The 27,920-nt window shown below is 40.0% G+C and overlaps 1 protein-coding gene across 2 annotated transcripts; it reads left to right on the top strand.

Annotated features, from left to right (window-relative positions):
* The first annotated feature begins 63 nt into the window (after positions 1-63).
* On the top strand, positions 64-27,584 carry LOC145453167 (uncharacterized). Of its 2 annotated transcripts, none has more exons than XM_080331146.1 (28): positions 64-207; positions 1,642-2,211; positions 5,344-5,459; positions 7,927-8,114; positions 8,680-8,773; positions 9,049-9,235; positions 9,786-10,361; positions 11,144-11,253; positions 11,545-11,731; positions 12,732-12,841; positions 13,712-13,904; positions 14,193-14,299; positions 16,246-16,435; positions 16,637-16,731; positions 16,927-17,119; positions 17,719-18,273; positions 18,459-18,562; positions 18,827-19,013; positions 19,298-19,398; positions 19,817-20,003; positions 22,665-22,765; positions 23,543-23,726; positions 24,016-24,119; positions 24,181-24,269; positions 24,762-24,868; positions 24,990-25,110; positions 26,318-26,354; positions 27,000-27,584. In XM_080331146.1, the coding sequence occupies exons 1-27, from the start codon at positions 141-143 to the stop codon at positions 26,343-26,345; spliced, it is 4,851 nt and encodes a 1,616-aa protein (XP_080187272.1). In that variant the 5' UTR covers positions 64-140; the 3' UTR covers positions 26,346-26,354; positions 27,000-27,584. The 2 variants fall into 2 exon arrangements, with proteins under 2 accessions (XP_080187272.1, XP_080187273.1); XM_080331147.1 differs by having other exon boundaries at positions 24,990-25,125.
* The last annotated feature ends 336 nt before the right edge of the window (positions 27,585-27,920 follow it).

The raw sequence follows: 27,920 nt of genomic DNA, 5'->3' as shown, positions 1-27,920 counted from the left end.
AATGCCTACAAAATAGCATGTTTTGAAAATGTTTGTTTTAAATCAGTTTTTGTTTCAAATGTAACCCTACGTACGTATTTGCAGATATTCTCAATCATTTTGGTCAGCGTACGAAATTAGACCGAGTATCGCCGATAAGTATGCTGAAAAATCTTGTGCTTATTTGCACGTCTATCGTGCTTATTGGTGCTGACTGCCCGCTCTCTGGTAAGTACTTGAGTGTCCATGTTCATTAGATCATAATTATATCAAGTATTCGTGGATTTATTTTGATTGTGTTGTATTTTGAATATTTTAAATTTTACCTCGCATTTCGCAACGAATCAGTTACCAAGTTACGTCAACTCGTAATACTAAAATGAGGAAAATTGCTTTGGCAAATTGCGATATGAAGAACTCATTTTCATATTAATCGGAGGTAATGATTAAAAATTTTTCTACCAAATTTTCGTACCAAAAGTTGCTGATACAGTCCCATTTGTCACCAAATTTGGTTGTTGGATATAATTGGAATTTTTGAGGAGCTATACACTGTTAATTTACTTTCGTAACTGCAAACAATTTTTTACTATCTAATGTATCTACTGTATTTACTATACACGAGAGACACTTGTCGAATCATTTTAGCGTACCCTATCACTCTCCCGTGATCAATTTTCTTGCAAGCAGTATGCTGTTGAAATCAATCTGCATTAATTTGTGTTTTCGCGTAAGCATTCCGAATTCTATACCATTAGCAAATTCGTAATCCTTACGCGCTAACACATACTATAAAGGCAGACCATTGCCACGTTACAAATTAGAATCCATTTGTTACAACGGAAGCATAACCTGGGCCCACGAATCCGTCGCCTGATTCGCAAAGATGGTCAGTGGTCCCCGGTAAGCAAGGGGTTAACGTTATGCGTAACATTTTTCTTTTGTAAAGTTTGTGATCAGGCGTGCGTTACTTAACATGCGTGGTCTTGGTATTTTGTTTCGGAGTCTTTATCGCCGGTGACCCGTTACCAGCAAGCCATCAAATTCAGCCGGGTTTAAATTCAATCAAAACTTATTACACATACCCAGTACACATGCACTCGCACTCCAAAACGACCCCTTGCCCAAAACCACGTGAATCCAAACGAATCGGATTATCTAATCAATGACGACAAAAAAATACAATTTCCAGACCGCTAATAATAACCAATGACCAAGGGGTCACCCCGTCACACTTTGAAATTGAACTATATTTCGTTTTATTGCTCATTCTAATACCTGCATGGGGTAAATTTACTAACCGCGTTAACGAAAATGGTAAATGATGCAAGAAAAGGTTGAGAACAAACAACTGTTCCACAGTCTTTAAGGGGTTCATCAAAAATACCTTCAAAGGTTAGGTAACACAGCTGTAAAAGAACATCCTGCCTACAAAATCGCCGCGATTACTAATCTCTTGTTGCGGTCGTCTTGCAAGCACATTGCTGCAATCGCAGCGTACAAACGTATGCTATCTACAAGCTTCGAAATATCTGCATACCACACATTCGGGCATACGCAAACATGCGCAAACATACTCAAAAGCCGGTGTAAATAGGTGGGAATGCGCCCGGAAACCACTGCGATTTTCTGCTATTACACAGCCCCCTTTTCGCTTTTCAGATGACGCCTGCGCCGCGAGAAATGTCGCCCTCGATCTCACATTTCTGATCGACGGAAGCGACTCAATTAGTGAAGCCGACTTTGTTCGAGTAAAAGAATGGATATTAACCGCTGTAAATCAATTCAAACCAGCAGAAAGATCCACTGAGAATAAAATGCAAGTCACAGTGGTTCAGTATTCTGAAAGATTCGTAACAGAGCTCAATTCGGAAGTCGTGCTAGCTTCATCGGATGAAATCAGAGCAAACGTTATCGGTATCAATCAAATGAAAGAAGGAACGAAGACTTACGGCGGTCTTAGCTACGTTACAGACCGTCTCAATCTTCGCGAAGCAGCGTATAAAGTTTTGATCACGATGACTGACGGGAGAGAAAACGACAATCGCAATACAACTGCGGTAGAGATCGCTAAAGGTTATTTCGATCTTATGGCAGGCGTCGGAGTTGGAAAAGACATCGACTGGGCTGATTTGCTGAATGATTTGACGAAAGGAGTGGGACCCTTCACGATAGACGATTTTCTCACCTTGGATAACATTACAGGAAACATCACGGATGCAGTCAAACCAGGTAAGAGCTTGGATAAGTGTACCAACTGGAGGCGTTAACGCATGAACTCGGATGGACTTTTTTGAGCTTTTGACATTCACGCCCCAGAGCTTAAGAATACTTGCAACCTAGCCGAGCCGTATCTTTAAATATGACCGGACGCATTCACTTCCCTGTCTGTACGAAAGCGTATTTATTGTCCAACAGATCATCCCGCCCCTCGTCTAATGAAGAGGCGGCAAATACTGTGAAGCACGAAAATGTTAAGATATATTGGACATATTTTATGATAATATCGTGAAAGTATTGGTAGGATTAATTCCATGACCCGCTCGACAGTTTCCCAGTATTCGGGGCTAAAAGTCCGTGACTTATGCACTGCCGTCTATCAAATAAACTTAGGGAATTACAAACAATCACAATGATTCGTATATGTAGGCTTGAATACTATTATATTCATTATTAGAGCTACAGAACTTCAATATACAATTAAATAATATATTCATATTGAAATGATTGTTGAATGTTGATATACAATGTTCTTTCCAATTCCTTACTAGTTGCTGAAGATTATCCCTGACGAGTGTCAGCCGAAAATATTTGGGTTTATTTCAATATGAATATAATATTCAATTGTATATTGAAGTCATGTAGCGCTGTAGACTACACACGAGAAGTTCCTCATAGGTAGGCTTGTACAGTACACCGACACCGACAGTCTGGCGGAGATAATTTCACTCACCAAACATTTTACCTCGATGAACTGACGGATCTAATAGGCTACCATTGCTTTTCGACGTTTATCCAAGTGTTTTGAATCGACTATTGCAAACGTCCACCGCCATCAGAAGGATAACTATCCATTAGTACAAGGCTTCTCAAACCGTGGCTCTCGACCCTAATTGGGGTCGCGAAGCATTACGCTGTCTTATGATATTGTCACAATAAATAGTAGCCTATACCCGGGTAATGGATCGTTTTCTAGGCCAGGTTCGCCGGCACCGAGTTGTTATACCGTGTTATGGATGGCTTGACCATTCCTATTGCTAGATCAGTGATATTATTATAAATGTACTATAGGCTTTAGTTTAGTTTAGTTACTATGGTTCTGCCTTCATAATAGCGGGTTTCTCCTAACATTGTACGTTGTGTAATACGCTCTCATTTATGCCTGCGTTAGTATTGCGCCTTAATGCTGGGCAGTGCATAAACCATAGGGAATGTCTTTTTATCCGGTATAGGGTATATATTTATTTTTTCATCTTACTGAAAAAAACTAACATTGAAAATCAAATGGTTTTCATTCGCTTCATATAAGAAATGTCTTAGTCGCTCCCCAGTATTTGTCAAATTAATACTTCAACTTTAAAATCATCAATGGAAATCCGTTCTATCGATATGGACAATGGAAAATGAGTAGGGCGATTATTCTTGAAACGTCAAAAACGTCAAATTTTTGTCAAAATTGCAGCGTTAGGTCAAAAAATTGTCAAAATTGTTTACAAAGTCAATTTTTTTGCAAACTGCATTTCGTTGGTGTCGTAAAGGCTGCACTTATCAATATCATTTTACATTTTGCACCTTCAAGACTACTTCATAGGCGTACTGTTGGGGAATGAGGATGACCCATTGTCATAATTGTGAATCATAAGCCATCGCATGAAACAAATAAGTTGGCATGTCGTGATGATCAACACACCTCTAAACCAGCGAAATTTTAGTAGGTCTCAAGTTTTTACAGGCTCACACCGATATCTCCAACTGAATTTGAAACTTGACGACATTGGTTCTTACAGCACAGTGGTTCTCAACGTATGTCAGTCAGTCAATCAGTATGCTTTATTCATCTCACCAACAAACACAACATGGGTGAATCGCGAGATGTTAACAAAACTCAGATTTGGTTTGTGTTCTAAAAGTGCGATGTAGACAACAATGCCAGTATGACGCAACAGGTGTGTTACTAGCAATCTAGCAGTATGTACTGAACTTCAATGCTGCCAGCAAACAACTGCTGCTAGCTATTGAACGCTTTTCTCTATTCTTGCGGACAGATAATACCAACCAAAGATGTGGAAAAGTACTACAATTATAAGACTTCTAACATTATGAATATTGTTTGGCAATGCCTAATTTAAATACTCGAGGACTCTTTTTTCAAAATCAAGGTTTTCAATGTCAAAAAACGTCAAAACCTTCCGTTTATAGGAAAAAAAATAATTGCCCTAATGATGAGGATATTATATTCGAGTGTACCTGCACAATGTGCAGTGCACATGCACAATTGCACATGCTCTGAGTATATTTACGAAGAGTTCATCAGCTGATAGACAAAAGCTGCTGGAGTAAACCAAACGGAAAGTAGTTGACGGGTATTATAGCAGTATCGCACCTTTATCAATAGGCGTTCGTCAGTAGAGTACTACATCATGATACCAGACATTGTAATTTGTAATTACATATTTGATTTATTCACTCGCGCTGGATGACGCGAATTAACGAAATGTTAAAGTTCGCCGAAAATTACTCTAATTCAGCATAGTTGCGTAGCATATACAACCGAATTCGGACATGCGGACTCGCGCCACATTCACGCTTAGAGGAATTCATATCTGTGATTGCATGAGACACGGTATCTCACTCGCGCACTGCAGCGTAGCTGAAATATTTATACGCAACATCAAAATTTGTGTATTAAGGAAGCAAAATGCGCATTCTCACTATTACCTAACCCAGATTTAGTTTATTAGGGCGAACGCCTGAACACGAACGGTGTGCCAATTTGAATCGGTCGTCGACGCACCTCGTACAGGTACTGACGACCTGCATGGTGCGAATGATCGAATTTCAAACAATTGGTAATTAGTGGAATACGCAACCCCAACAGTTACGTTCGTGCCAATAAGCAGCAGTTATATTCCTGAAAAGTTCGAGTGCATTGCATTGTTAACAAATAATAATCCTTAGCGCGGTTATTTCAACATCAAAAGATGCCCTTTTGAATGCATTTGTCGTTTGAGCCAGGCCTTATGCTTATCCCAGCAGCGTAAGCTCTATGACATGTAGAGTATTACAACTTGTAAATACAGGCACACTTGAGAATTTCATAATATGAGCAATATTTCCTACATACAAAAATTCTGTTTCCGCCAGTTTGTGTTGGCGTGGATGCCAAGTGCTCGACTGCGACGGATTCCAGCGTTTCTTTGGACCTCAGCGTTTGTGTATATGGAGGCGAGGACTTCAGCACTGTATCTCCTATGCTTTCGGTGAGTTATCCTACTATGATTACCTTCTGATAGAATTCATTTTTATTCTTATTATTAACCTTTTGTGTAAGTTGTTTGTGTTATTCACGGTGCCTGTTGACTACAATGGTCAATTACTTACACCTGGCCGATATTCCTCAATTTTTGGTTCCGTATCTGCCGACTATAGTGACACGGCTGACTTCTAGGCTTTTTGTAAGACATCGCTTACGCAGATGAGATGGAGCCTAGATAAACCTCCAATACTTAGGTAGGAATACTGGAGACCTCTAACTGACCCATTGCTGTTTGCTGTAGCTGTGGAGTGTGGATTATACTTATACCACTATGCTATCTCGCCACTAGGGCTGGGCAAAATCGAGTACCTGAGTGATTCGATTCTGAATCAGGTAATATGCTTCGAGTCGAGTCGAGTCGAGTAATCGAGTATCACCCGTTATGACGTCATAACGGAATGTAAATCGTCACAGTTCAAATATTTGCCGTTTATGCTACCATCATGAATATAATGCTTGTTATCCATCTCATAAATGATACTTGGGTGTTTTTCCGACCATACCGATCTCATTCCACTTGGTGACAATGTTGTGGGATGATCATGACTTCGGAAATGTGCTTTGTACAGTACCCTTCGTAGCTTTGTACTACATATTTTGTATGCTACGATACGCCAATGAAGGTTTTGAGGCTGGAACAGTGGAAATTAGTATCGAAACTATAATTCTCGTTGATATATGAACTTTCAATGACGAGAAGGCTATAATTTCAGTACTCGAAAAAGTCGTATTTTACTACTCGACTCGAATCATTAAAATTAATACTCGATTCAGATTCGAGTACTCGAATCATTATGCCCAGCCCTACTCGCCACCCGTTTGTGTAAGTAAAAATATAATTGCGACTCTAGTCGAACTCGAGTCTCTACAACCCTGGTGACATCTCACAGAATAGCCAATATTGCCACATTTGTGCCTGAATATCTCCGAATTTCCTCAAATAGGCGGTGTATTCCCACATTAGGGGCTGACATATACCCTTGAGCAAGACTGTTGGTTGGCTTTGACTCTTGACCGTCAGCAGGCTGTTGATTTTGGGATATCAAACGATGGCGATGGAACTAAGGTGTTTTCACACAAATTTAGCAGTGGCTCGGGTCGGCCCATTACCTACTGATCTGTGGATTGGGACCAACGGTCGAAATCAGTGATCACATAACCAGTGCGGGTACGCGAGGGGGTCGTTACTGATCAGCGAAAAGTCGGTATACTTTTAGCAAGTTTAGTCACGGTTCAGAATTATAGTGGTCAAGATCACGGAGTAAATCTAAAAAATCACGTTCATCCATCTATTTAATCGGCTCGCGTTTGTTACTAATACATTGGACACCCTTCAAAAACCTTATATAGTGTATGGAGCGCCAATAAATGTTCAATTGTGAGCATTTGAATATTTTGAGGATCGGTCAGCAAAACAATTTCATTTTGAAACCGCTGCGCAGAGCAAAAACGTTACAGACCTGGTATAAATAATGACCGATTAGTAGAGTGCTTTTTAGTGACCTACAAACAGAATATTTTGACCTAAAAATCATAATTTTGACATTTTTTTACCTTAAAAAACTTAGATATGACAAAATTTTGTCCTCAGGTATGTATGTAAGTTGAATGTTTTCGCGCGAATGCTAGAATTGTACTAGTTATCTTCATTTCCGGTTAGAACTGTCTGTCCGTACGAAGTGGTTTGGCCTGACAACACTTTTTTGACTTGAAAGCGGACAAATTTTTCCGTGAAAAAACTTTCTTTTAACGAAATCTGGACCTATGAAGAATTCCAGTAGTTACATCGCGCATTATGGTAGAAATAACTAAAATTTGTTGTACTACAACGAAAGATACTTTCCTATATTCTCGGGTAGAAAGTGTCTGGCCTTCGTAAACAGCTTGCCAAGAATGGAGAAATAACGTTCAACAGCAGCAGTTGTTGGCTGGCAACACTGAGGTTGTGCGTGCGTACACTGCGTGTTGCTTCATTCTGATAATGCTGTCTACGTCACAGTTTTTCATCATGCGCTCCTTGATATAAGAACCAATGCCCACGCAGTCTTGCTTCAGTTAGGATATTACGGTACGTTGAGCAATAACACCATGTCAACCCATTTGCTGCATTTGACCGTTTATGATTCACAATGATCAGACAACGGGCCGTCTACAACGGCCGGCGTATAAAGTAAGCTACAGGCTGTAAATGCCAAATGTAACATGATACGTTCACCTACAGTTGCTAACATCTACGATACAAACGAAATGCAGGTTGACAAAATGTTTTGAAATTGTAAACAATTTTGACATTTGTTTGACTTATTTTGACATTTCAAAAAAAATCGCTTTACTGATTAGTAATGTATTCCTTCAATGCACTCAGAAGATATTTTCACCAAAGACCCATTCACCTGCTATTTTGCATTCAGACATATCAAGCTTCCATCACGCCCACAGGAACAGGGACCAGTATCGTTACGAATCAACTTCGTAATGGGACATTGGAATTTACAGGACTGGATCCATTCACTTCTTACACTATTACTATCGCTGATCCAGCTGCCAGAAAATACATATTACATGTACCGAATGCTATCAGCTGTCCCACTAAAGGTAGGTTGACATACATGAAATTCGAATATCTGACGGTAAGGTGATATATCAACCATGCCACATTCCCAATTCTTATCGAGATTCCACTACCTCACTCAAGACGAAACCCAAGTAATTGCTGCAAAATCAACGCAACTCTGAGATCTTACAAAAGTTAAACGATTTTTTCATTTGACTCACTAATTTAGTAGCGGCTCTATTTTTCTACTGTGTTGCGCACTACAGTAGAGAATATATTGTTGTCTGGTAATTGCATATTTTACCTTTATGCATACTCGCTAATATTTGATTAAATTTCTATGTTTTCTCCGGGCGCTTCACAAAGTTTGCATTCCTATTTTCTTACTTTATTGTATCAACCATGGCATAGGCGGATGGTTTATATTTCCACTGGTTTGATTCAGTCGGTCCAGCACATTTATGACTTTACATATATAGCGACACACCTTTGCAGTGTAGAGGATTCTGGCTGCGTTTGCTGGTCATAATGCGATAGGCCTATGTGCTTCTTGTTCAATAGGAACTGGGTAAGTGTCGAATTTCAGCAACGCCTTTCCTATTTCAGGTAGAATTGAGCTGGAAGCAAGCTGTGTGAATTCGACTGATGATTTTCTTGCCGTCAGCTACTCCGGCAAACCAAGCGGCCAAGTTGATTATATCAAAGTATGAAATTGCCTCTCTACATGAATTTATAATGGTCTATTTCATTGGCTTGCGCTAAATTGAAAAGATATAGGAGGTGTCAAATGGCTTGGCGACCGTCTTTCGATCAATCAAATGGCGCAAGACACTGCGTTACGGTCGATTGATTGCCAACTGTACGCGGTGTAGATAGCTTGGACACAACTGTGAAGATATACGCTTCGGATTCATTTTCGGCAGAAAATAGCCGATATCTGACGATTAGTGCATTTATTTAATTTCAATTTCAATTTTAGGACTTTTATATCGAAATTTCGCCGTCGGATGCTGCGATTAGTCAGGTCACGAAAGCAAACGGAGACGAAGCTTTGGTGATGTTTACTGGACTGAACCCCAACACTTCATACTCAGTTAACATTGCTGCCGTGGCTAACCAGAGTAATTTCGTGATAATCAACGGGTCCGCAACTTGTCCCACAAGAGGTAAACATTTCAAATAATGTCATAGTGAATGCTGCAAGATGTAAAAAACGGCCAATTCGATAAAAGGTAATGAGCTGAACTATTTATGCAACACGCAGGACCAGTGCTTCAAATTACCGCGATGTGCGTCTCTTACGCTTTATGAACTTTAATGTGTTGAATGGATACGAGTACATGAAACCATATGTGGTGTGGTATTCTTTTTCTTCTAGCACAGCGCTTGTAACTATAAGTATGATTAGTTTTCGCTGTGCTTCACTGACTTGAAATTGATGATGCAGAATGTCATAAACACTGGACAGAGATGATTCGTCATGGAGATTATCATATGGAATCGCCCACAAGCATTATATCGTATGTTGTGGTTGTAAGATGTATCAACGGCATAATGATAATGCGTGCTTTAAGCTGTGTTCACTTTTTGTATTAATCGTATAGAATCGGACTATATTCCACTGTTTCCTCGCGATTAGCGAAATGCACTCAAATACTCCTCTTCATTTCAATTTCCCCCAACCTCGGACTAAGTGATAAACCACTTAATTTGCAGTGATTCCAACATGCGGTGAGAAGACACTCGGCCTGACATTCTTGATCGACGGAAGCGACTCTATCGAGATGGACGAATACGAAGAATTTATCGAATGGATGCTGACTGTTATCGACGCGTTCAAACCGCGGGAAAGGGACAATGATCTACGCGTCGACATGGTTCAGTATTCTTCCACGTTCCGAACGGAGTTGTCTGGACTGTACGTTAGCGATTCGTCAAACGAGATTCGAAACCAATCTCTTGCCGTCGTGAGCGGGCAATTCCGATCCGGTACGAGGCCTTACAACGCGCTTCAATTTGTTATGGACAACGTGCCTGTACAAACCAGCGATGGATCTTACCGAGTCTTGGTGACAATTACCGACGCAAACTCGATCGAGCCCAGGGATCTGAGTATTGTTAACACGGCAAGATCAAATTTTGCGAGCATGGTGCTGTTCCAGAATAGAGACGCAGAGGATTCCAAGCAAGAAGTGATCGACGACTTGACTTACAATAGCGTCCCTGCGTTTGTCAACAACGCTTCTTCGCTTTCTAGCATCGCGCAAGCGATCTTGAATCAGATTCACGAAGGTGAGGGATATGTTTTATTTGGATTAGTCCCGACCAAAAATATCGATTTTTGACATCTACTCTCAAGCATATTCCCAACATAGTAGATGTTCACTTTATCAGGAATTGCACATTAGTCTCGATTGGTCGATAGCATCTAACGAGTGTTGATGTTCGAGTCTGCCTTGCTACATGATCTCGATTACGCATATATTTTTATAACTGCCGTAGGCCCTATCTCACGATCAATTCTGAATGCGTTCATGCCTGATGTAATGCAGGAATCCTCATTGATATCTCAATTAGGGTTGTATTTAAAACAATTGGTTGTTTAAAACATTTTGCGTTAAAACATGTCTTAAACAAAGGCCTTTTTAAAAAAGATTGTGTTGTTTTAAGTTGTATAATTATGATATAATTGTGTAAATACTTTCCAAAAACATGTTGTATGAGTCTGCGAACGATTACATTCCGATATAGCCGACGTATACGATATGGGGTGGCTGAAACCCTCAAAATATTCGGTTCAACAGCTATAATAGTACCTGGATATTTCGTCGAAGGAGCTGTATTTACCCTATATTTTAAATTGTCGATGTCAATCCACTATAACGTCAAAATTGAATATTCGTGACGTCATGGCCTTAAAAAAAACAATAAAAAGCATGTTTTAAACAAGGACCTTGTTTCAAACATGTCTGGTTTAAATTGATTTCTGTTTCAAATGCAACCCTAATCTCAATGATAAGGAAACAAGCTTGTTGTATGGGTTCCTAATAATTTCCTATGTTTTGCGCAAACAGACTGTGTGATCTTCAATGCGACGTGCGGATTGTCGAACGATACCTCTGTAACCGTGAGTTACTCGTACAGAATATATCCCGTCACCAGAGACGTCTCATACTATCTTCAAGTGAGTTTAATTGCTTTCTGAAACACTGGCACATATACTATTGTGTGGTCCGCCAATCCGCATCCAGGTGAAGATTTGCGCGGTTTAGTGCCGGCTAATATCTTGAAATATTTCCCCATGTTACAATATGGGTGTATTTTGGTAAGGAAGTTTCTTTTAGCCCTTTATTTTGATGATTTTCATCAAAGCAAAATTAGAATTGATCTGAAATACTCAACGGAAACACCGAATTCCATCTATTTTACATGAATACTGTACCTCGTTATTTTACTTGAAAAAACTTTACTCCAGGATTTGATTGTGTCAATATCGCCAACTGGAACAGCAGACAACAGATTGGTTAGAAATCTTGACCAACTGACCTCTACATTCACTGGACTATCGCCAAACACGAATTACAATATAGCTGTTACTGGGACGAAAGTGCCTAACCGTTACTTTGCGTTGGAGCCAACTTCGGTAACTTGTGCTACCAAAGGTGAGTAAAGTATTGAGATTGTCCGGATTCATCCTCGGTGAAAACATGTTTTGATGTGATTGGCAATTCATTTGCATTAGATATAGCTGATATAGGGCGGCTTGGTATCAGAGCTAGATAGTTTATATCCGCTTTTGTGGGTATACTTGAATAAATTATTTCTACTTGTAATACACTGTATCATGGGTGGAGAAATATTGTGTATTCCTCAGATTTTCACCATAGCATGGGGAACAAATCAAGTACCAAACTATGCTTTCACACCCCTTTCAAAGCGGGAACAGGAGTTAAACACACTAATCATTACGGAGATATATCCCAGGGATGTATTGGGTTATGTTTGCGTGTACCAGCTTTTGAGATTTGGAGTGGAACACAAATACAGCGCCCACTACACACATGGGATATATCTCTATAAGGAGTGGTGTCTTTGACTCATTTTAACCGTTGGGACGGGGTTTTAAAACGCAATTTGTACCTGGAGTGCCGTTCACCTTAATTACACCCCGCGCTATGGTGGAAATCTGATGAATACACATATATTTACGCCCACGTAATTGGCACTGCAGTGCAGTGTACATTGAGTACAAGTTCAAGCAGGTTTATTTCTTTACTATACTACCCTTCCACTTTAATCCTTTTCGGAGTCAAACTAATTATTAGTTTCCATATTTCATTTTATAATTAAAGTGTCCTAACAACCTGATAATACTTTCTGTTTGTTGCTATAAAAAAGAGTGTGAATATTGCCTCGTGTTGCTTTTTCCGTCAACCTGTTCTAGTAAGGAAGACGCGTCAACAAATTCCAAAAGTTGTACACTTGTAAAATATACTGCTCAAAATAGTAAGAGTTGTATGGGGTTGATAAGGTTTAACATTTTCACTTTCCATATTCCGTGGAAGTAATTCTGACCATTTCTCGACTCTATCTCGATAGCATTAGGATCTCAGAAGCTAAGGCAGTTTTAATAGCGATCTCATCTTTGCTATTATATCTCAGCTCGAATCCAAGTGACAGTGACCTGTCTACCCACCCTCAGTGATACGGCTTTGTCTGTTAACTATGACACCGTCCCCGCAGCCCTAGCCACTGATGCCACGCTCATCGAGGTAAGTTGATCGAATTCATAATGGCTGTCTACTTGTATTGCAATTCTTTTGTATATTTGCTCATGTGCAAGTTGCCGTATTGAATTTGATTGTTCGTATCATTATGTGAATGAGTCATAATGAGTGAGTCCTTTATGTGCAGTCCGGTTGTGTGAGTACTCTACGTTATATTTGTATATGTTGAAGCACATGTCACAAGGGAACATTTCTTGAAATTGCGGTTTTCTTGTACGCTGACAAAATGTAGACACCTGTGCCACATAATCCCTGACATAAATAGGTATATCTTATTTAAAATTCGTTACCAGGGAAATTTTCCTAAGCCAATTTAGTGGCCCTGGAACTCCCAAAATCAGCCTCGATTTTTTCATTGTTATGGAGATTGGTATTGGGACGCAACAATGCGGTCTGGCGAAACGAGAGAGTAGCTCAAGAGAAAAAGAGCCATACAGCATTGTTCAGCATTGTTGCGTCCCAATGCCAATCTCCATAACAATGAAAAATTCGAGGCTGATTGTGGGAGTTCCAGAGCCAAGAGCGGAATAAAATTTATATTTTCGTAATCAGTGCAGAGTCAGCTTTCGATTGATACCCGTTTTACCAAATTTAATGCTCGGCAAGCCGTCAAAAATGACCGCCAAATTGCCTGTAGCCAAACGGAAATTGTGACGTGATACAATTTCACTGAGGCGTGAGATTTGCCTGTGTCGACACCATATAGGACGCTATGGTGAGACGGTATCAAAGATATTTCTGTACTTCGGCATTTTCGAGAATTTACTCATCTTTGCCCTGAATTGTCATTAAATTTCTCGTTGGAATGCTATACCAGCAGTTCTAATTTATTGATATGTTTTGTATCAATTTCAGAATTACCGAATTATCATCTCACACCAAAATGGTACCGAAGTTGCTTCCTTGACAAAGGCAACCACTGAGCAACGCACAGCATCATTCTCTGGTCTGACTGCCAACACCGAATACACAATCAGTGTAACCATCGGGGAAGCTGCTGGAGCTGAAGTTGTCGTGATTCCAGGATCTGTAACTTGTGTTACTGCGGGTATGGGCTGCTAGCTCGCGGTGATTTCGATGTTGTTAGAACTTGTTTACAACAGATTATTACAACTTGACTTTGTAGCCTATTTCATCTAGTGCTAGTTGACTGTCAAGTCGCTAACAAATCGGGTGCAGTATTTTTCAAAATATGCAATGAAGCGTAAATATGAGGAATAACATTTAATATCTGACCTTCTATTACCATTATAAATTATCATCACTCAGTGATTTTATGTGACTAAGCTGAAATTTTTTCACTGTGATCCGGATAACGTATTTTCTTTTTTATCAGAACGCGTCAATCTAAATGTCCAATGTGATGCTTCTACCGACTCTTCCATTACCGTGAGCTACTCAACTGATCCTGCCTCTGTTGGCAGCAACTCCTCCTACATTCAAGTAAGTGTTTTCTCAATACTATAATCGGATGAACAAACCGGTTTACTGAACACCGGCCGAGAATCAATTGACATTAATTGTGTGCATTAACGGGTCGACTCGTTTGGTTTTTGTCGCGTAATAACAGGGGCCTTTTTAAAATAATAACTCAGCATCGATCTGTTTAGTGGAAGGGTGTTTTACCACTAGGGATCGACGAATAATTTGCCTTTATGTTGCCGTAATTGAATGTGAACGGTGTTGTATGCAAATACGATAATGGGGGTGCAGCTTCGGATTCGAGTTGGCACATTACGATTTCACTAATGCCCGATTGTAGCAGGCTCTTTTTCACAAACGTGATTTTTAGGGATGGTGTGAACGTGAGGTTCACGTTCGCGTTCTGTGTGTGAACCTCGGAAATTTAGAGGTTCATGTTCAGAATCGAACCTTGGTAGGTTCTGCACTGTGAACCTTTTTCATATATTTAAATTTTCACCTCATTATAACATCTTTGGCTGAACTTTATTGCATTTCAACTGCGGGCCACTCTATGCATGGAGCTGGCAGCATAACAAAAATCAACACTAAACGAGCACGCACCTTGACAATCTCAAAATTTTTACCTGCTTTGTTGCGAAAGTTTGCTCGAAATATCCAGCTTTCCGTTTGTGAATATTTAGTGACTCTCTGCTGTGAGCTTGACCCGCAATCTCACAACATCAAGAGCGAAATACACTACCTGTAGGTAGTCAGCGATGATGCTTATTCAACCAATCAATGAAATTGATATCATTGTCTGATGTAAAAAATCTAGCAGGCGTACGGGGTCAATCTCGATTTCATACGTTTATTGTATCACAAAAACAAATCCGCGCTATTGGGGTGTTGGCTACTGATGTATAACTTGTTATAGTAATATCGGTAGCAAGTACAGAAACCCGTTTTACACTCTGCTCATTATCAACGTAACTATACTCACACGCCGAATACATTGTTCGGTCAGGCCTATACCGCTAAGGAGTAAGCTTATATTCACTTTGCAAGTATCCTCGTGGAAATTGTCGGCAAATCGACGGAAGATATTGATTTTATGGGATTATTATATCATTTGATTGCCTCAGTTGATACACTTGGCGACGTTTAATACGTCAATATGTACTTCAGCATTGTTGCATTATGTGGCATGAGTCGTCGCTAGGTATCGTGTACATTAATATTGACTATGAATTCACTGAAATGCAGGGTTTCAATTAGCAATATGACGTCACGTGACGTCATGAGGTTCACGTTCGCGTTCACACGAACCTGAACCTTTCATAGGTTCACACCATCCCTAATTATTATTATTATTATACAACATACAACAGTGGTGCTTATAGCCCGATTAGGGCTTTGTGCTCCACGACATCACATTTTTATAACACAGTTCATTTCTTCGCGCTCATTGCTCGTGCGCTCGCAGTCTTTGCAGCCTCAAGGCTTTTTCATTCGGATCTTCCATTACCGTCGACTTATATTATAGCTCGACCCACTGTCGTGTCTGGGCTTTTCAAGTCACCGCAATCGATGAGGAGCCCATATAACCTCCGACTCATAGAAGTTAGTCCGAACCGGGATTCGAACCACGACCATTGGTGTCGTGACGCTGGTGCTTAACCAACTGCGCCACTCGCTTCCCACACCATCCCTAATGATTTTCTCTTTACTGCGATAAATTTATGAAATTGAATCACGCAATGCTTTTCGATCAATTTCGGGGGTGGTCTTCTCAAATTCTCACTTATTGCAATTGCTATGCTAATAGGCTATACGATCATAATCAGACATTGGATTTTGCTGTGGTATGATGTGACGTCACATGAAGATATGTCATAATTACGTACTTTTTTTCTTCAAAACGTTTGTTCATGTATAGTCCCTACTTCGCATGACAAAAGTATTCAATGATCAATTTTCCGTTTCAGAATTTCATAATCTCAATAGATCCGAGCGGAACGTCTCAAAATCCAGTCACTAACGCAGTCGGTTCTGCGATGACCGCAACGTTTTCCGGCTTGCGGCCAGCGAGAGATTATGTTATCACCGCTAACATCGTAAAGGCCAACGACGCGATATTTGAAGTGGACCCGAGATCTGTGACATGTCGTACAAATGGTGACTGCAAGCTTCGTAATATCATAACATAATCTATCCCCACGAAGTTACGTTTTTCTAGCTGTTTGTACGATTTCTTTTCAAGACCAGACATTTTAAGCATTCCATATTGTCCTTTATGAAATCTGAGATCTTCTTACCCAGTATTTGCAAGTATGTGCCCGTATTTTCTGTGTCGTGTTAAACGACCATCCTTTTCAGATTTGGTCTTGCTGAACGCAGCCTGCCTATCTGGTAACGATTCTTCGTTGACTGTTGGCTACGGCATCGACCCTGCAAACTATGCTGATATTACTGTGAGTATCCAGTAAGAGTGTAAATAACATGCACGTATCGGTATTAGCATCCTTGTTCAAATTATTAATTAGGGAATGCTGACGTCTTCAGATACGGGGATGTTCACGCATTTTCTATTATGATCAAAATCACAGGCATCCTGAAATTCACAGTACCAATATAGGCTAAATATTAAACCATGCTTCTTTTACAAGGGTTTCCGCGTCGATATGTCACTGAACGGAGTGGTACAGGCCACGTTTATGAAATCGGCCGACGACTTGACGGCGTCTTTCTACGGCTTACTTCATTCCACGAGATACTCTTTCGCGATCACCGCGCTTTTGTCAAGCGGTTCCACGGCTGTTTTGCGTCCGAACCCGATTACGGCGGAATGTGTCACAGACTGTAAGTCCTGATTAGACTGTACTCTACGATAATGATATTTCATTTAAAATATAGCGCAAGATATCACAATAGCGCCTCCTCAATATGTTTCAACCGCTCTAAAGATTTTATAGGATAGGCAAAACTCATAACTGACTCGATTTTTTATTCAAGGTTGTAATCCGGCCACTGAACATAATTCAGTCCAGTCTGGGGTTTATTAACCGGGGTCTATGGATATATTATGGGTCCATGAAAAGGAAATATCCAATCTACATCTATAAAACTACATGGTCCTGCATAACAGATGTCCTTTTTTTGAATTTTTTCGCCATCAGGTAGTTTTAGGTATAAATTATAGACCAGAGATGACAATATGTGATTAACTTTCATTCTTTGGCCTCAACTACCCAGATTGCAAGGTTATGGAGGACCACGTAACCACCGCAAAATGTCAGGGGGCCATGTGAGAAAAAATATCAAGACATACTGTTTAGTCTAGCAAAATGCTTGAAGGGTCTAGCTAACGATTGCATATGTTGATTTTAATAATTTATTTACGAATTTGACAAAATTCTTCACGACATCTGTTCAAGTCGTTGTTTCATTAATTCTTGAAGATCGGGAATGCACCGAAATTCCGATCAACCTCGTGTTTCTCATCGACGGAAGTGACTCGGTTACCGAAAGTCAATTCTCGGAAATGAAAGACAACATTCTGGAAATCGTGGATGCTTTGAATCCGTCTACCCTCAAAAATAGACCACGGATCGACGTGTTCCAATACTCTACCGATGCGCGTACTGAACTGTCCAACGCAGTTATACAAAATTCTGCGGATGAAATACGTGCAGCCGTCGAAAACATCACGACAATCCAAGAGCGGAGTAGACCGTACACCGGACTTGAATATGTTAACGCGATGGTAAGCAACGAGACGGCGTTTAAAATATTCGTCTTGATGAGCGACGGAATGGGACGGGAGCCCGCCGACCAATCGGTGATCGACACCGCTCGGACGAAATTTGACCTCATGATCGCAGTCGCCGTTGGCCAGGATGCAGACGTCGGTCAGCTGCAAGCGTTCTCCGATGTCGGGAACCCGGTGGCCAGCAAAGGCTTTTGGTTTTCACGAACCGCGGTCGAGCAGATCAGGAACGCCAGTTGCGAAGAAGGTCATTGTCAATTTGTTGATATGAAAATGTAATTTCATGAATGAATTAAAGACTATTGGGATGATTGTACTCATCGAAGTCCGAGTTACACAGATCTTTGTTTTACCGTAACTTAACATAGCAAATAACTCCGTTTTGCTGTTTCTAAACTATCTGCAATCTCTGCAATATTCCTTTTTTCGCAGATAACATCCAGTTTGTCGTGGAAACGGTGGCTACGAAAGATACCGTGAATGTGACGTTTTATCCGATTCCCATCGGTGTCGGCATGAACTCTACTCTTGTCGATGTAAGTTTTTCGCGTAGACGGGCACGCTATGCAAAGATATTTAATGGTGCGATAATTTACGGTTACTTAAGCAGTGAGCAAGGTATTGTATTGTGTTGATAATCCCGGTCGAGGACGGCTTTGGTAGTCTCTGGCACATTGCCCAAGCTCGAGACTATACGCATTGGGAAATGATGACCGATTCACGAGCAATTACACATATCGCGCACTTCGTCCACCCCGTCATTGAGAAGACCTATAATTCAGCGTAAATGTTGTATTCAGAATTACACGATCGTGATTTCATCGAATGGCACGGTGGTGCGTTCCGTTGTGGTAGATTCCGATGTGAGAGACTATTCATTTTCGGGGTTGACGATGGGTACCGATTACATCGTATCTGTGACTGGAACCAAAATCTCCGGTGCCGATGTCTTCATTGACGAAGCCACCGTGACAACTAGTACCAAACGTAAGCTGTGTTTTCATATAGTCAGATTCGACATATTCGTATATTTAGACTAACAGTATTTTACTTCTTCCAACTATGAATGCATCTGGAAAAGTAATCAGAGAAGTAAACAACTTGACGCATCGTTAACATAATTATGCTGCCCGAAAAGTCGAAAATGCCTTGTTGGAAAGATGGCAGCAGAGAGCTTACTTAGTCACTTAGCGCAAGCAGGGGACTTATATGTTTCTGTTTCTATGAATATCGGGATTTCAAAGACACTGACCAGCATTTCCTTCTAACAGCGTGCTACCAACCCATTGTAAGCTGCGAGTCTACCACTGAAGACACAATATCCGTGAACTATACAGTATTGCCTGGGGGATTAGACTCTTCCGCCGCTGATGTGAGTTGTTTACGTTAAAACGTCCGTTTTCTCTTTGCATTATGTGCAGTTAATGGTCTGTAACTCTGTACTGCCTGCTGCCAATTTCAGTCGTGGCTTTGATGCTTGAATATGCATAAGTAGGCTATCTTCAAGTCCAAATCCTGTGTCATGTCGCATATCCCTCCAAAACCACCAACATTCAATTTTTTTATCCAAATGCTGGGGCCAGGCTTTGCGATTTTGGGAAATATCCGTTTCTTAACACAAACTATGTGCTAATCCTCTTCCAGTTGGACTGAAATTATAGTGTTTATACCAATCCACGAAGTAACTTACCGAATAATACCCATTGACTATTTTGTTCTGCAATTATCATCACCTGGTATGCACACTCCCTATAAATATGTGCAATTGTGCATACTGTCCTCGCCACTAGGGATACACTCTCGTCATCACACCGACCGGAACGGCTGAGAACACGGTGCGAAAAACGTTTGATGAAAGTAGAGCAATATTTTCCGGATTGTCCCCGTACACCGAGTACTTGGTGACAGTATCCATTGATAAATCGTCTGCTGCGAACGTTGACGTCGAAACTGGATCGGTTTCTTGCACTACGAAAGGTAAGCCTTTCATATTCCCCGCGCCGAATCTGGCCCTTGTTACTAGTTATGATGCTTACTTATTGATTATTCTAAATCAAAAATTTGAAGTAAAAACATATAATATTATTCGTAAAGCGTAAATCGTAATGGTGAGCGCAAACATAGATCCTATCAAAGTTTGAACCCATATTGAATTTGTATTTTGTGTTTTGTTGATCAACGCACCAATGCACCACTTCACTGAAATTGCATAGAGCAGGGGTGGGCAAACTACGGCCTACGGGCCACATGCAGCCCAGAACACCGTTTTTGCGGCCCTCGAAAGCCTCAAGAAATGTAATTTTTGCAGCGACTTGGCAATACTTTCTCTTAATCTATTTCCCCGTGACAATGATAAGTTATATTCTTATTATGATGTTTATTTTATTGCGGGCGTAGTAGTCTGATCTCAAGGCCCACGTATTGTCAACAGAGGTGGTCAAAGTAGTAAAGAAAGCTACTCAAATAGAAGCGACGAAAAGTCTACTCAAGTACGAGTAGAAGTACTTCTTTCATAAGCCACCTAAAACTACTTGAAGTAGAAGTAGAAATAACTGACACTAAATCTACTCAAGTAAGCAAGTAGATTTGAAAACAGTCTTAATTCGTTCACATGGACCGTCAAAAGCTGCAAATTGAGCGATGCATAAGGTGCAGAGAGCTTGATTCGTATTGATGCATCCCAGGAAATATCAATTTTCGACAGAATAAGCATTCTTTCGCAACATGGGATGCAAATTATAGTATTGATATGAAAATGCGATACTAACCCTTTCTTTACTAGAAGACCCCGTTTTAAAGAATATCATGGCATGGCGCCCTACCCCAAATTATAAGGCCCCAAGTTTAGGCGAAGAGCAATACGGAGAAGTTGTATCGGATACGGTTTAGTATAGGTCATAATAACAAATAGTGTGGATCGTAGAATTTATATTTAGTGTAGCTTCATTTTCGGAAAATCGAGGCATTACTACACTTACTTTTATGCTTAAACAATCAACATGTATGTTCTGCAGACAAAAGAATTGAACGTAATTTGAACTCCAAGTATCATACTCGGAATTGAAAGTGAAATACAAATACCACTTCTAAAAAGCGGAAATTACATTTCATATCTTTTGTCCATAAAGCTTCAAAGGTGATCTGCTAAAACAGGTGTAACGTTCCTAAAAGCCGGATTTTCCGGATTAGCAGGACACGTCATGGGCTGCCATATAACGATAGGATAGGTAACTGCTAGATTGCAAAACGGTAGTATTAAACGTTATGGTGGACTATATATACTGTGATGAAATATTCGATATGGGTGACAATGCGGTCTGAGCGGAACCATAAACAATCTGGTACCTAAATTATATTTACTGATACTTTCGTGAAAACACATATGTCACTCCATAACTACTGTGCGCGAAGCGCAACAAAATTTCTGGGCTTTACTTGACTTTTATAAATATTAAATGTTGGTACTCCGTGAAAACAGCCCCGAAATTCCTCAGGCCATCTTTCGTATTGGGGGATTAAACTACTTCTACCTGACAAACTGAAAATAGCGAAAAGAAAGTAAGTAGATCACAAAATATTCCTAAGTAGAAGTGGAAGTAGATAAAATCAGATCTACTTGAGTAAGTACCAGAAGTAGAGGAAAACTGCTTGAGTACTTCCAAAAAGTAGAAGTACTTCGTTACTGACCACCTCTGATTGTAAAAGGTTTCAGTTGTTAAACATCACAGAAATTCTGCAAAATTGCAATACACCGATGCGTGTACGTTATCATCGAATTACTGTTTGATTTGTTTCAAATACATACATAGATAGATGTCATCTCCCATAATTCTTCGGTCCCTATATAATTGAATAAAAATATTGCGCTTTGACTAATCTTCCCAATTTAATATTGTGCGGTCCGCTAATGGATTCATATGTTGAATGCGGCCCGCGAGCTAAGAAGTTTGCCCACCCCTGGCATAGAGTGATGCTGGGCTGCATAGACAATTGCGCACAGTACTCATAACAACAAGATTCCAAGATATAGATAAATGGTGAAAACCCATGTTTGAGCTTTTCACATTGACTTTCCAGTACTATCAGGCACAAATAACAGTGAGCCCAAGATAGCTCATTCAGCAGCCTATTGGCAACGGCAAAAGGCAGTACTTGTCCAATGTCCATTCAATTCAATGGTAAATACCTAAATCACAATTGCTGGTATCGTTTTGAAATTGAAGTCAGGTATTGAATTGTGAATTGGTCGCTTGATGGGTAAACCAATTGTTCCAATGTTTTTTCTCGCATCACGTGCATCGAAAAATTAATTGATTGGAATGCATAAAACTAAAAGCCTATTTTTCGCAACTGAACTTGGCGAATAACTTTTCTAGGAGGTCACATTGTACCCGCCTCCCGCTAGTGACGCGCCCTTGATTCGATGTGCTGAATATCATGAGATAATTTCGAGTACGTAAAGCAACAACAAGCTAGTTCAGCGAGTTGCATGTGGGGAATGAGTAGCTTTCAATAATTTTCAAAAAATCAGACAGCAGTTTTGAATTTTATTTCTGAAATTCCGGCCGGTTGCAGTCTAACATTCAGTATGCATATGTGCGCATGAACTGTCCCAATGAAATTCATTTTTTGTCGCAGTCCCTATTCGTCCAGAGGTGACATGCACTTCAATGAACGGCGACAGTGTTGAATTCACCTACAGCGTCCCTGGCGCGGGTGACACATCCAGTATAATCACGGTGAGTGTTTTTTTTAATCAAAAATCCATAGAAACCCAACCGCAGTTGCTACTTCGTATTATACACTCGAATTTATGATGGCCGTCAATTGATGTGACAGCAGTATAGCGAGCCTATATTCTGCAATAGACATCAATGTGGTGATCCGCAATTAGGCAATAATTACTTTTCTCTGATTAGTTACGTTGTACAGTACAGTGTCGCCTTATCGTTACCGTGTCATTCTATTCTCTTCTGTTCTGCTGTCAGTTGTGTTCTATGTTGCTTAAAGCCACATTGGTTACCTTTGCTTTAATAAAGCTTCAGTTGGTTATTCAACGCAATAGTCAGTTTACGACAATCATCATAACTGTTGTGATCTTTGGAGACAAATCATTCAGAACGCAATGGGTTCGAGTTGACTCCGCCGTTCACCTCGTATATATCATATGATATATCGCCGTTTAGATTTGGTTTTGATCTCTGCTTACCTGATCAGTAAATGGTTGGTTAACCAAGGCGCTAGAGGTTGGTTGACGGACCAAGGAAATAACTACTCTATTCGACTTTGGACTCCACTGTTACTGCATTGTGCTCAAACTGACTTGTGCTGGTAACACCGCAACCTTTACATGATTGGGTTAATGGCGTCAATGTGTAGACTTAGTCAGAGGTACTTCAACTTTTTCGGAGTACTCAAGTACGTTTTGTCTGCTTGTACTAGTTACTCCGGTGGTAATGATTTCAGACTACCGGTGATCTAACGTGTTCAATTTAACTCGAATGATTTCTAACCAGGGTTACACGGTTAGTCGCGGGAGCGAAACTGTCAATCGGGCATACGGACAGAATACAGCTGCATTTGGCAACTTGTCACAATGTATGGACTATAACATCACAGTCGACGTTGACATTGACCCCAGCGTTCGGGAATACGTAATTCTTCAGAGTGGATCAATTGTTTGCAGGACGGGGGAACAACGTAAGTTGGAAATTTGAGTCGTTTATGGAATTTCGTAATATCGTCATGCAATATTCCGAAAACCTTGCTTTCTAAACTTTCTAAAATTCAGGATTACGCACCTTGATCTTGTGCAATTTGACGAAATCCTGATTCCTGATTCCGTGTTGGAACAAAATTCTTAAATACAGCATCTCATTCTGGAACTGTTTCCACAGCCAACAACGTCACACGATTATGCAATAAGCGATTTGACTTAAACTTATAACAAAATGTCCCATGCTAAATTCAACTTCAATTTCTTTTGCAGCCTCTTCTCCCAATATCGTGGTATCCTCGGATAACTCTGACAGTATCGCTATTGCCATAACACCTCTGCCATGTGTCAATAACTACGTAATCATTTACGATCGGGTACGAAACCTTCTTTGCACATTGCAGTCAAGAACATGTCCCAATCATCATATTTTTACAGACCGATTGCAGCGGGTCATACTGTACGGTGTACACAACTACGGAAACCAGCTACACTATTCCCGATCGTGATGCTACCAGCAGTTACAGGTGTGTTGAGATCACGTTTTACCTATACAACGATATGAAGCAATAGGGATTAGTTTCCAATGTGTGCTTTGTATTACATAATCGGCCTCCAACCGTAGCTATGGTGATGTGAAATTTTGCATCTGCTCTTCACAGTTGTGAGAGTCGCGAGCAGGAATCGGTTAGTTTCAAATAAGTTGAGTTACCCAAGTCCAGAATTCTTGAGACAAAGCAGCTGGGATCGAATTTCAAGATCTAGCGTTTTACTGCCATTATTTTGTAACTTTCTACTTACCGATGCGGCAGTAATCAACTATGTCTGATACAATGATATAATAGGGCAGTAAAACTCTACAGAATTACGCCCGGCCTGTGAGTTCGGGGTCTCGGCAAAATATTGCCTTCGCACTGTCGCAAAGGGGGTAAGCGGTTGCAACCATTTTCGGAGTGAAGCTATCATTTCGTGCGCCATCTGTCAACAGTAGCACACGGTAGCTAATTGACTTTTTACAGCATCACGGTGTACGGAAACTACCCAGTGTCTGGCCTTACGGCGGGGACAACAGAAAGTGTATCCGCAGTTACTCCGACTAGCTGTACGACACCACAGCCAACTACAGGTAAGCTCTATTTGTTGGATCGCGAGGACGAACTGGTATCGTGCAAAACGCGAAGTGGAACTACCAACGACTAGGTTTATGTTTCACGATTTAGTAAGTTATCTGAAACACTTTTTTTCAGCGGCAACCGTTGCAGCCCCACAGTGTCCAGACTCGTTGTTACCCGCCACGATTGTCCTCGGTGTATTGTTAGGCATTGCCTTGTTAGTTATCATCGTGCTTGGAGTTGCCGTGGCGAAAAAGTAAGGAATTTCCAAGTAGGTGATCTCTTCTGTGATTCTGCTTTCCAATCACCTACTCTTGTACTCGTGATTCTGAAGTATTTTGAATTTTTGCAATTGGATAAAATTGTGTGGTTTATTTAATTACTTTCTACTAGACGAGAGGAATCGTGTTAGCAATCGAACAGCGTCCTGTAAATTTCGAAACTTTGGCGGTTTGTGCGTAGTCATCTGGAACTAAGATTAGTATAGTTGTTGAAATACTTTTTAAATCTCTTTTTAATACTAGTTGCAGTTTTGACCCCCCTCTTGGAGATGGTTATTTACTTCTACCTCAGTAGTATCAGTGACTGGACATTGTAGTCCAGCAGGTTTGAATCGTTGTCGAGTCGCTATGTGCGTATCTGGTATTGCATACAATACAGCCATAGACCGCCGTAGTTATCACAACTTTTGCGTCGCTGATTGTTAGGTTAGTACACGAGTAGCGGTTGCCTGGCATCAAAATAGCAGACTAAATAACAAAGTTCATAATAATGAAATTTATTATTAAGGACTCAACGTTAAAATAACATGAAATTGCTGCTGCATAATAGGCGACTTGCCATCGGATACGAGTACTGAGATTGATTATTTATAGTATGAGGTCGAGATTTTACAGGGATATTTAGATTTCTGAAATTTCAAAAACATAGTCGCTGCTGAAAGCTTTGAAATTTCAATATAAATAAACCTCGATGGAATTTGGAAAAGCATGACTTGACGGGCCTAACAATTCGCTTCGTGTTTACAAAACATCGTAATAGATGTACTTGATATTACTCCAGTAGGATCAGAATTTTTCTGCACGGCCATTAACCATAAACATTGACTTCTGCTGGAGTAATATCGATGCCTGTAGATTCAATGTGGCGTTTTCCCCCCATTTTGACGAATTGGCATGATTGCATTTTAGTAATATATTAGCTTGCTTTAATTCACTTTCATTATGTCCAGGATTGCTGCCATAACTATTATTACTGGAAACGCCACGTTTAGTCTCCCACAAGTTAAACACTGTGATTTATTCTACATTGAACTTGACTATTTTTGATATGTTCTTTGGAGCATCGATCACGATAGTTTAACTTTCCCGAGCTGTAAACTGCAACAATAACTTGATCTTGAAATGACAAATATTTCATGATTCACTTCAAAGTGGTTAATTCTTTGAACTTATATTTTACAGGCGGGGTAGCTACGCCGTCAGTGGGTGATTAGTTTACGTAAGTATTTTCATGAAATATACAATCCGGCAAATGCATTTTATTTTTGAATGTGTGTTAGACTTACGAGTTTGATTTCTAAAAGTTCGTATTTTCATTCAATCATTCATTTATTCACACAACTATGACAGTGAGGAACCACAGGTTTTTTTGAAGTGTAACCATTCGATCAAATGCTAACTGGGACCTATGGTAGCCATGTCCCACAACCAAGAGCCACAAAAGATTAATTCGCGTTGATTGAGAGAAAACACAGAAATCCATAGTCCATGAACTATGCAAGTTGAAGTAAAAAACGAAATATTCCAGTAATTAGTATACAGATGTAGATAAGTTCTAGACGGCACAGGCTTTTGTTAGTCATTAGCCGATACGGGCTTGGAATTTGCAAGACCCAGCTTCTCGAATAATGCAGCACGACTCGTGGCGCCACAAAACATAAGCGATTCTCGAAATCATATCTCATTACTGCGATATGGCGTATCCATCGCCAGTTTCTATGACAACATATACAGTGTGGAATGTAATTAGTTTGACTTTTGACTTCAAAAACTGTAGAAGTGTAAATAATAGTCTAACAAGCTTACCATTAGTAATATTTCATATCGGTAGCTTAGTTGGTAAATTATTTCCGTCTCTCTTCAGATCCTCAGTATTCAGTTCCAACTACTAATTTGAAGGTTGATATGAAGGTAAAGTAAGCAAAATAATCGGACAACTTTCAACAGACTATTGTCGCAAAACCTTTTATCATTTTTATCGCTGTATTCTGCCAAATTTCATATTATCGCTGCCTATTTTCCACTTGGTGCTGCCTGTCTTTTATGGCCTATGCATTGCCCGGTAGTTCTGTGTTTAATGTTGCCGCTTGATTTTCTTCACACTTATGTTATCCGTGTTACTATACGAAATATCCGTTGTTAAATCGCTAGCGTTGCGTGTATACTGCCTTTGTTGTTTTGAAAATGTCTGGTAATGGTGTCATTATGACCTTCAATCTTGACTTTGATTTCTTCACCTATATATCGAATAGCATATGCATTATGCATTTTCTACTTTTCCATGCTAGTAGTTAGAAACCATTTTGAAACCTCTTCTGGCTTCTTGTGACAATCACTTTTTAAAGTAGTAAATTTATGTATGTAATTGTATGCATCCATCAAGCCAAAGAGGTGATCCGCTTTTGTTAAATTTGATAAACATAATAACTCGTGATATTCTCGTTTTTAATGGGTGATATTCTCGTTTTTAATGGGTCTAACGAAAATGTAATACATTGTAAATAAGTTCTGTATACATCTATATAGCCTATATCAAAATTCTGTAACGTATACGTGTTGTGAATCAAATACACCTCTTTACATCCAAGGCTTTTATTAACTAAGACAAACAATGAATGGAAACGCAATGGTTTTATACCCAGAACTACAGTAGATAATCAACCAATTAAGCAATAATAACAAAACCGAAATGAGACGATAGCGATCACCACAATCTCCCCGACTAATAAAACGAACATTAGCGCAGAAAATAACCAATTCAAACAAAATATCTAATGGGAAACGA

The sequence above is a fragment of the Botryllus schlosseri genome, chromosome 13, assembly GCF_051294905.1.
Source record: "Botryllus schlosseri isolate E-star chromosome 13, Bs_hap1, whole genome shotgun sequence".
NCBI classification, from domain to species: Eukaryota; Metazoa; Chordata; class Ascidiacea; order Stolidobranchia; family Styelidae; genus Botryllus; species Botryllus schlosseri.
This window is presented reverse-complemented; position numbering and strand designations above follow the sequence as displayed.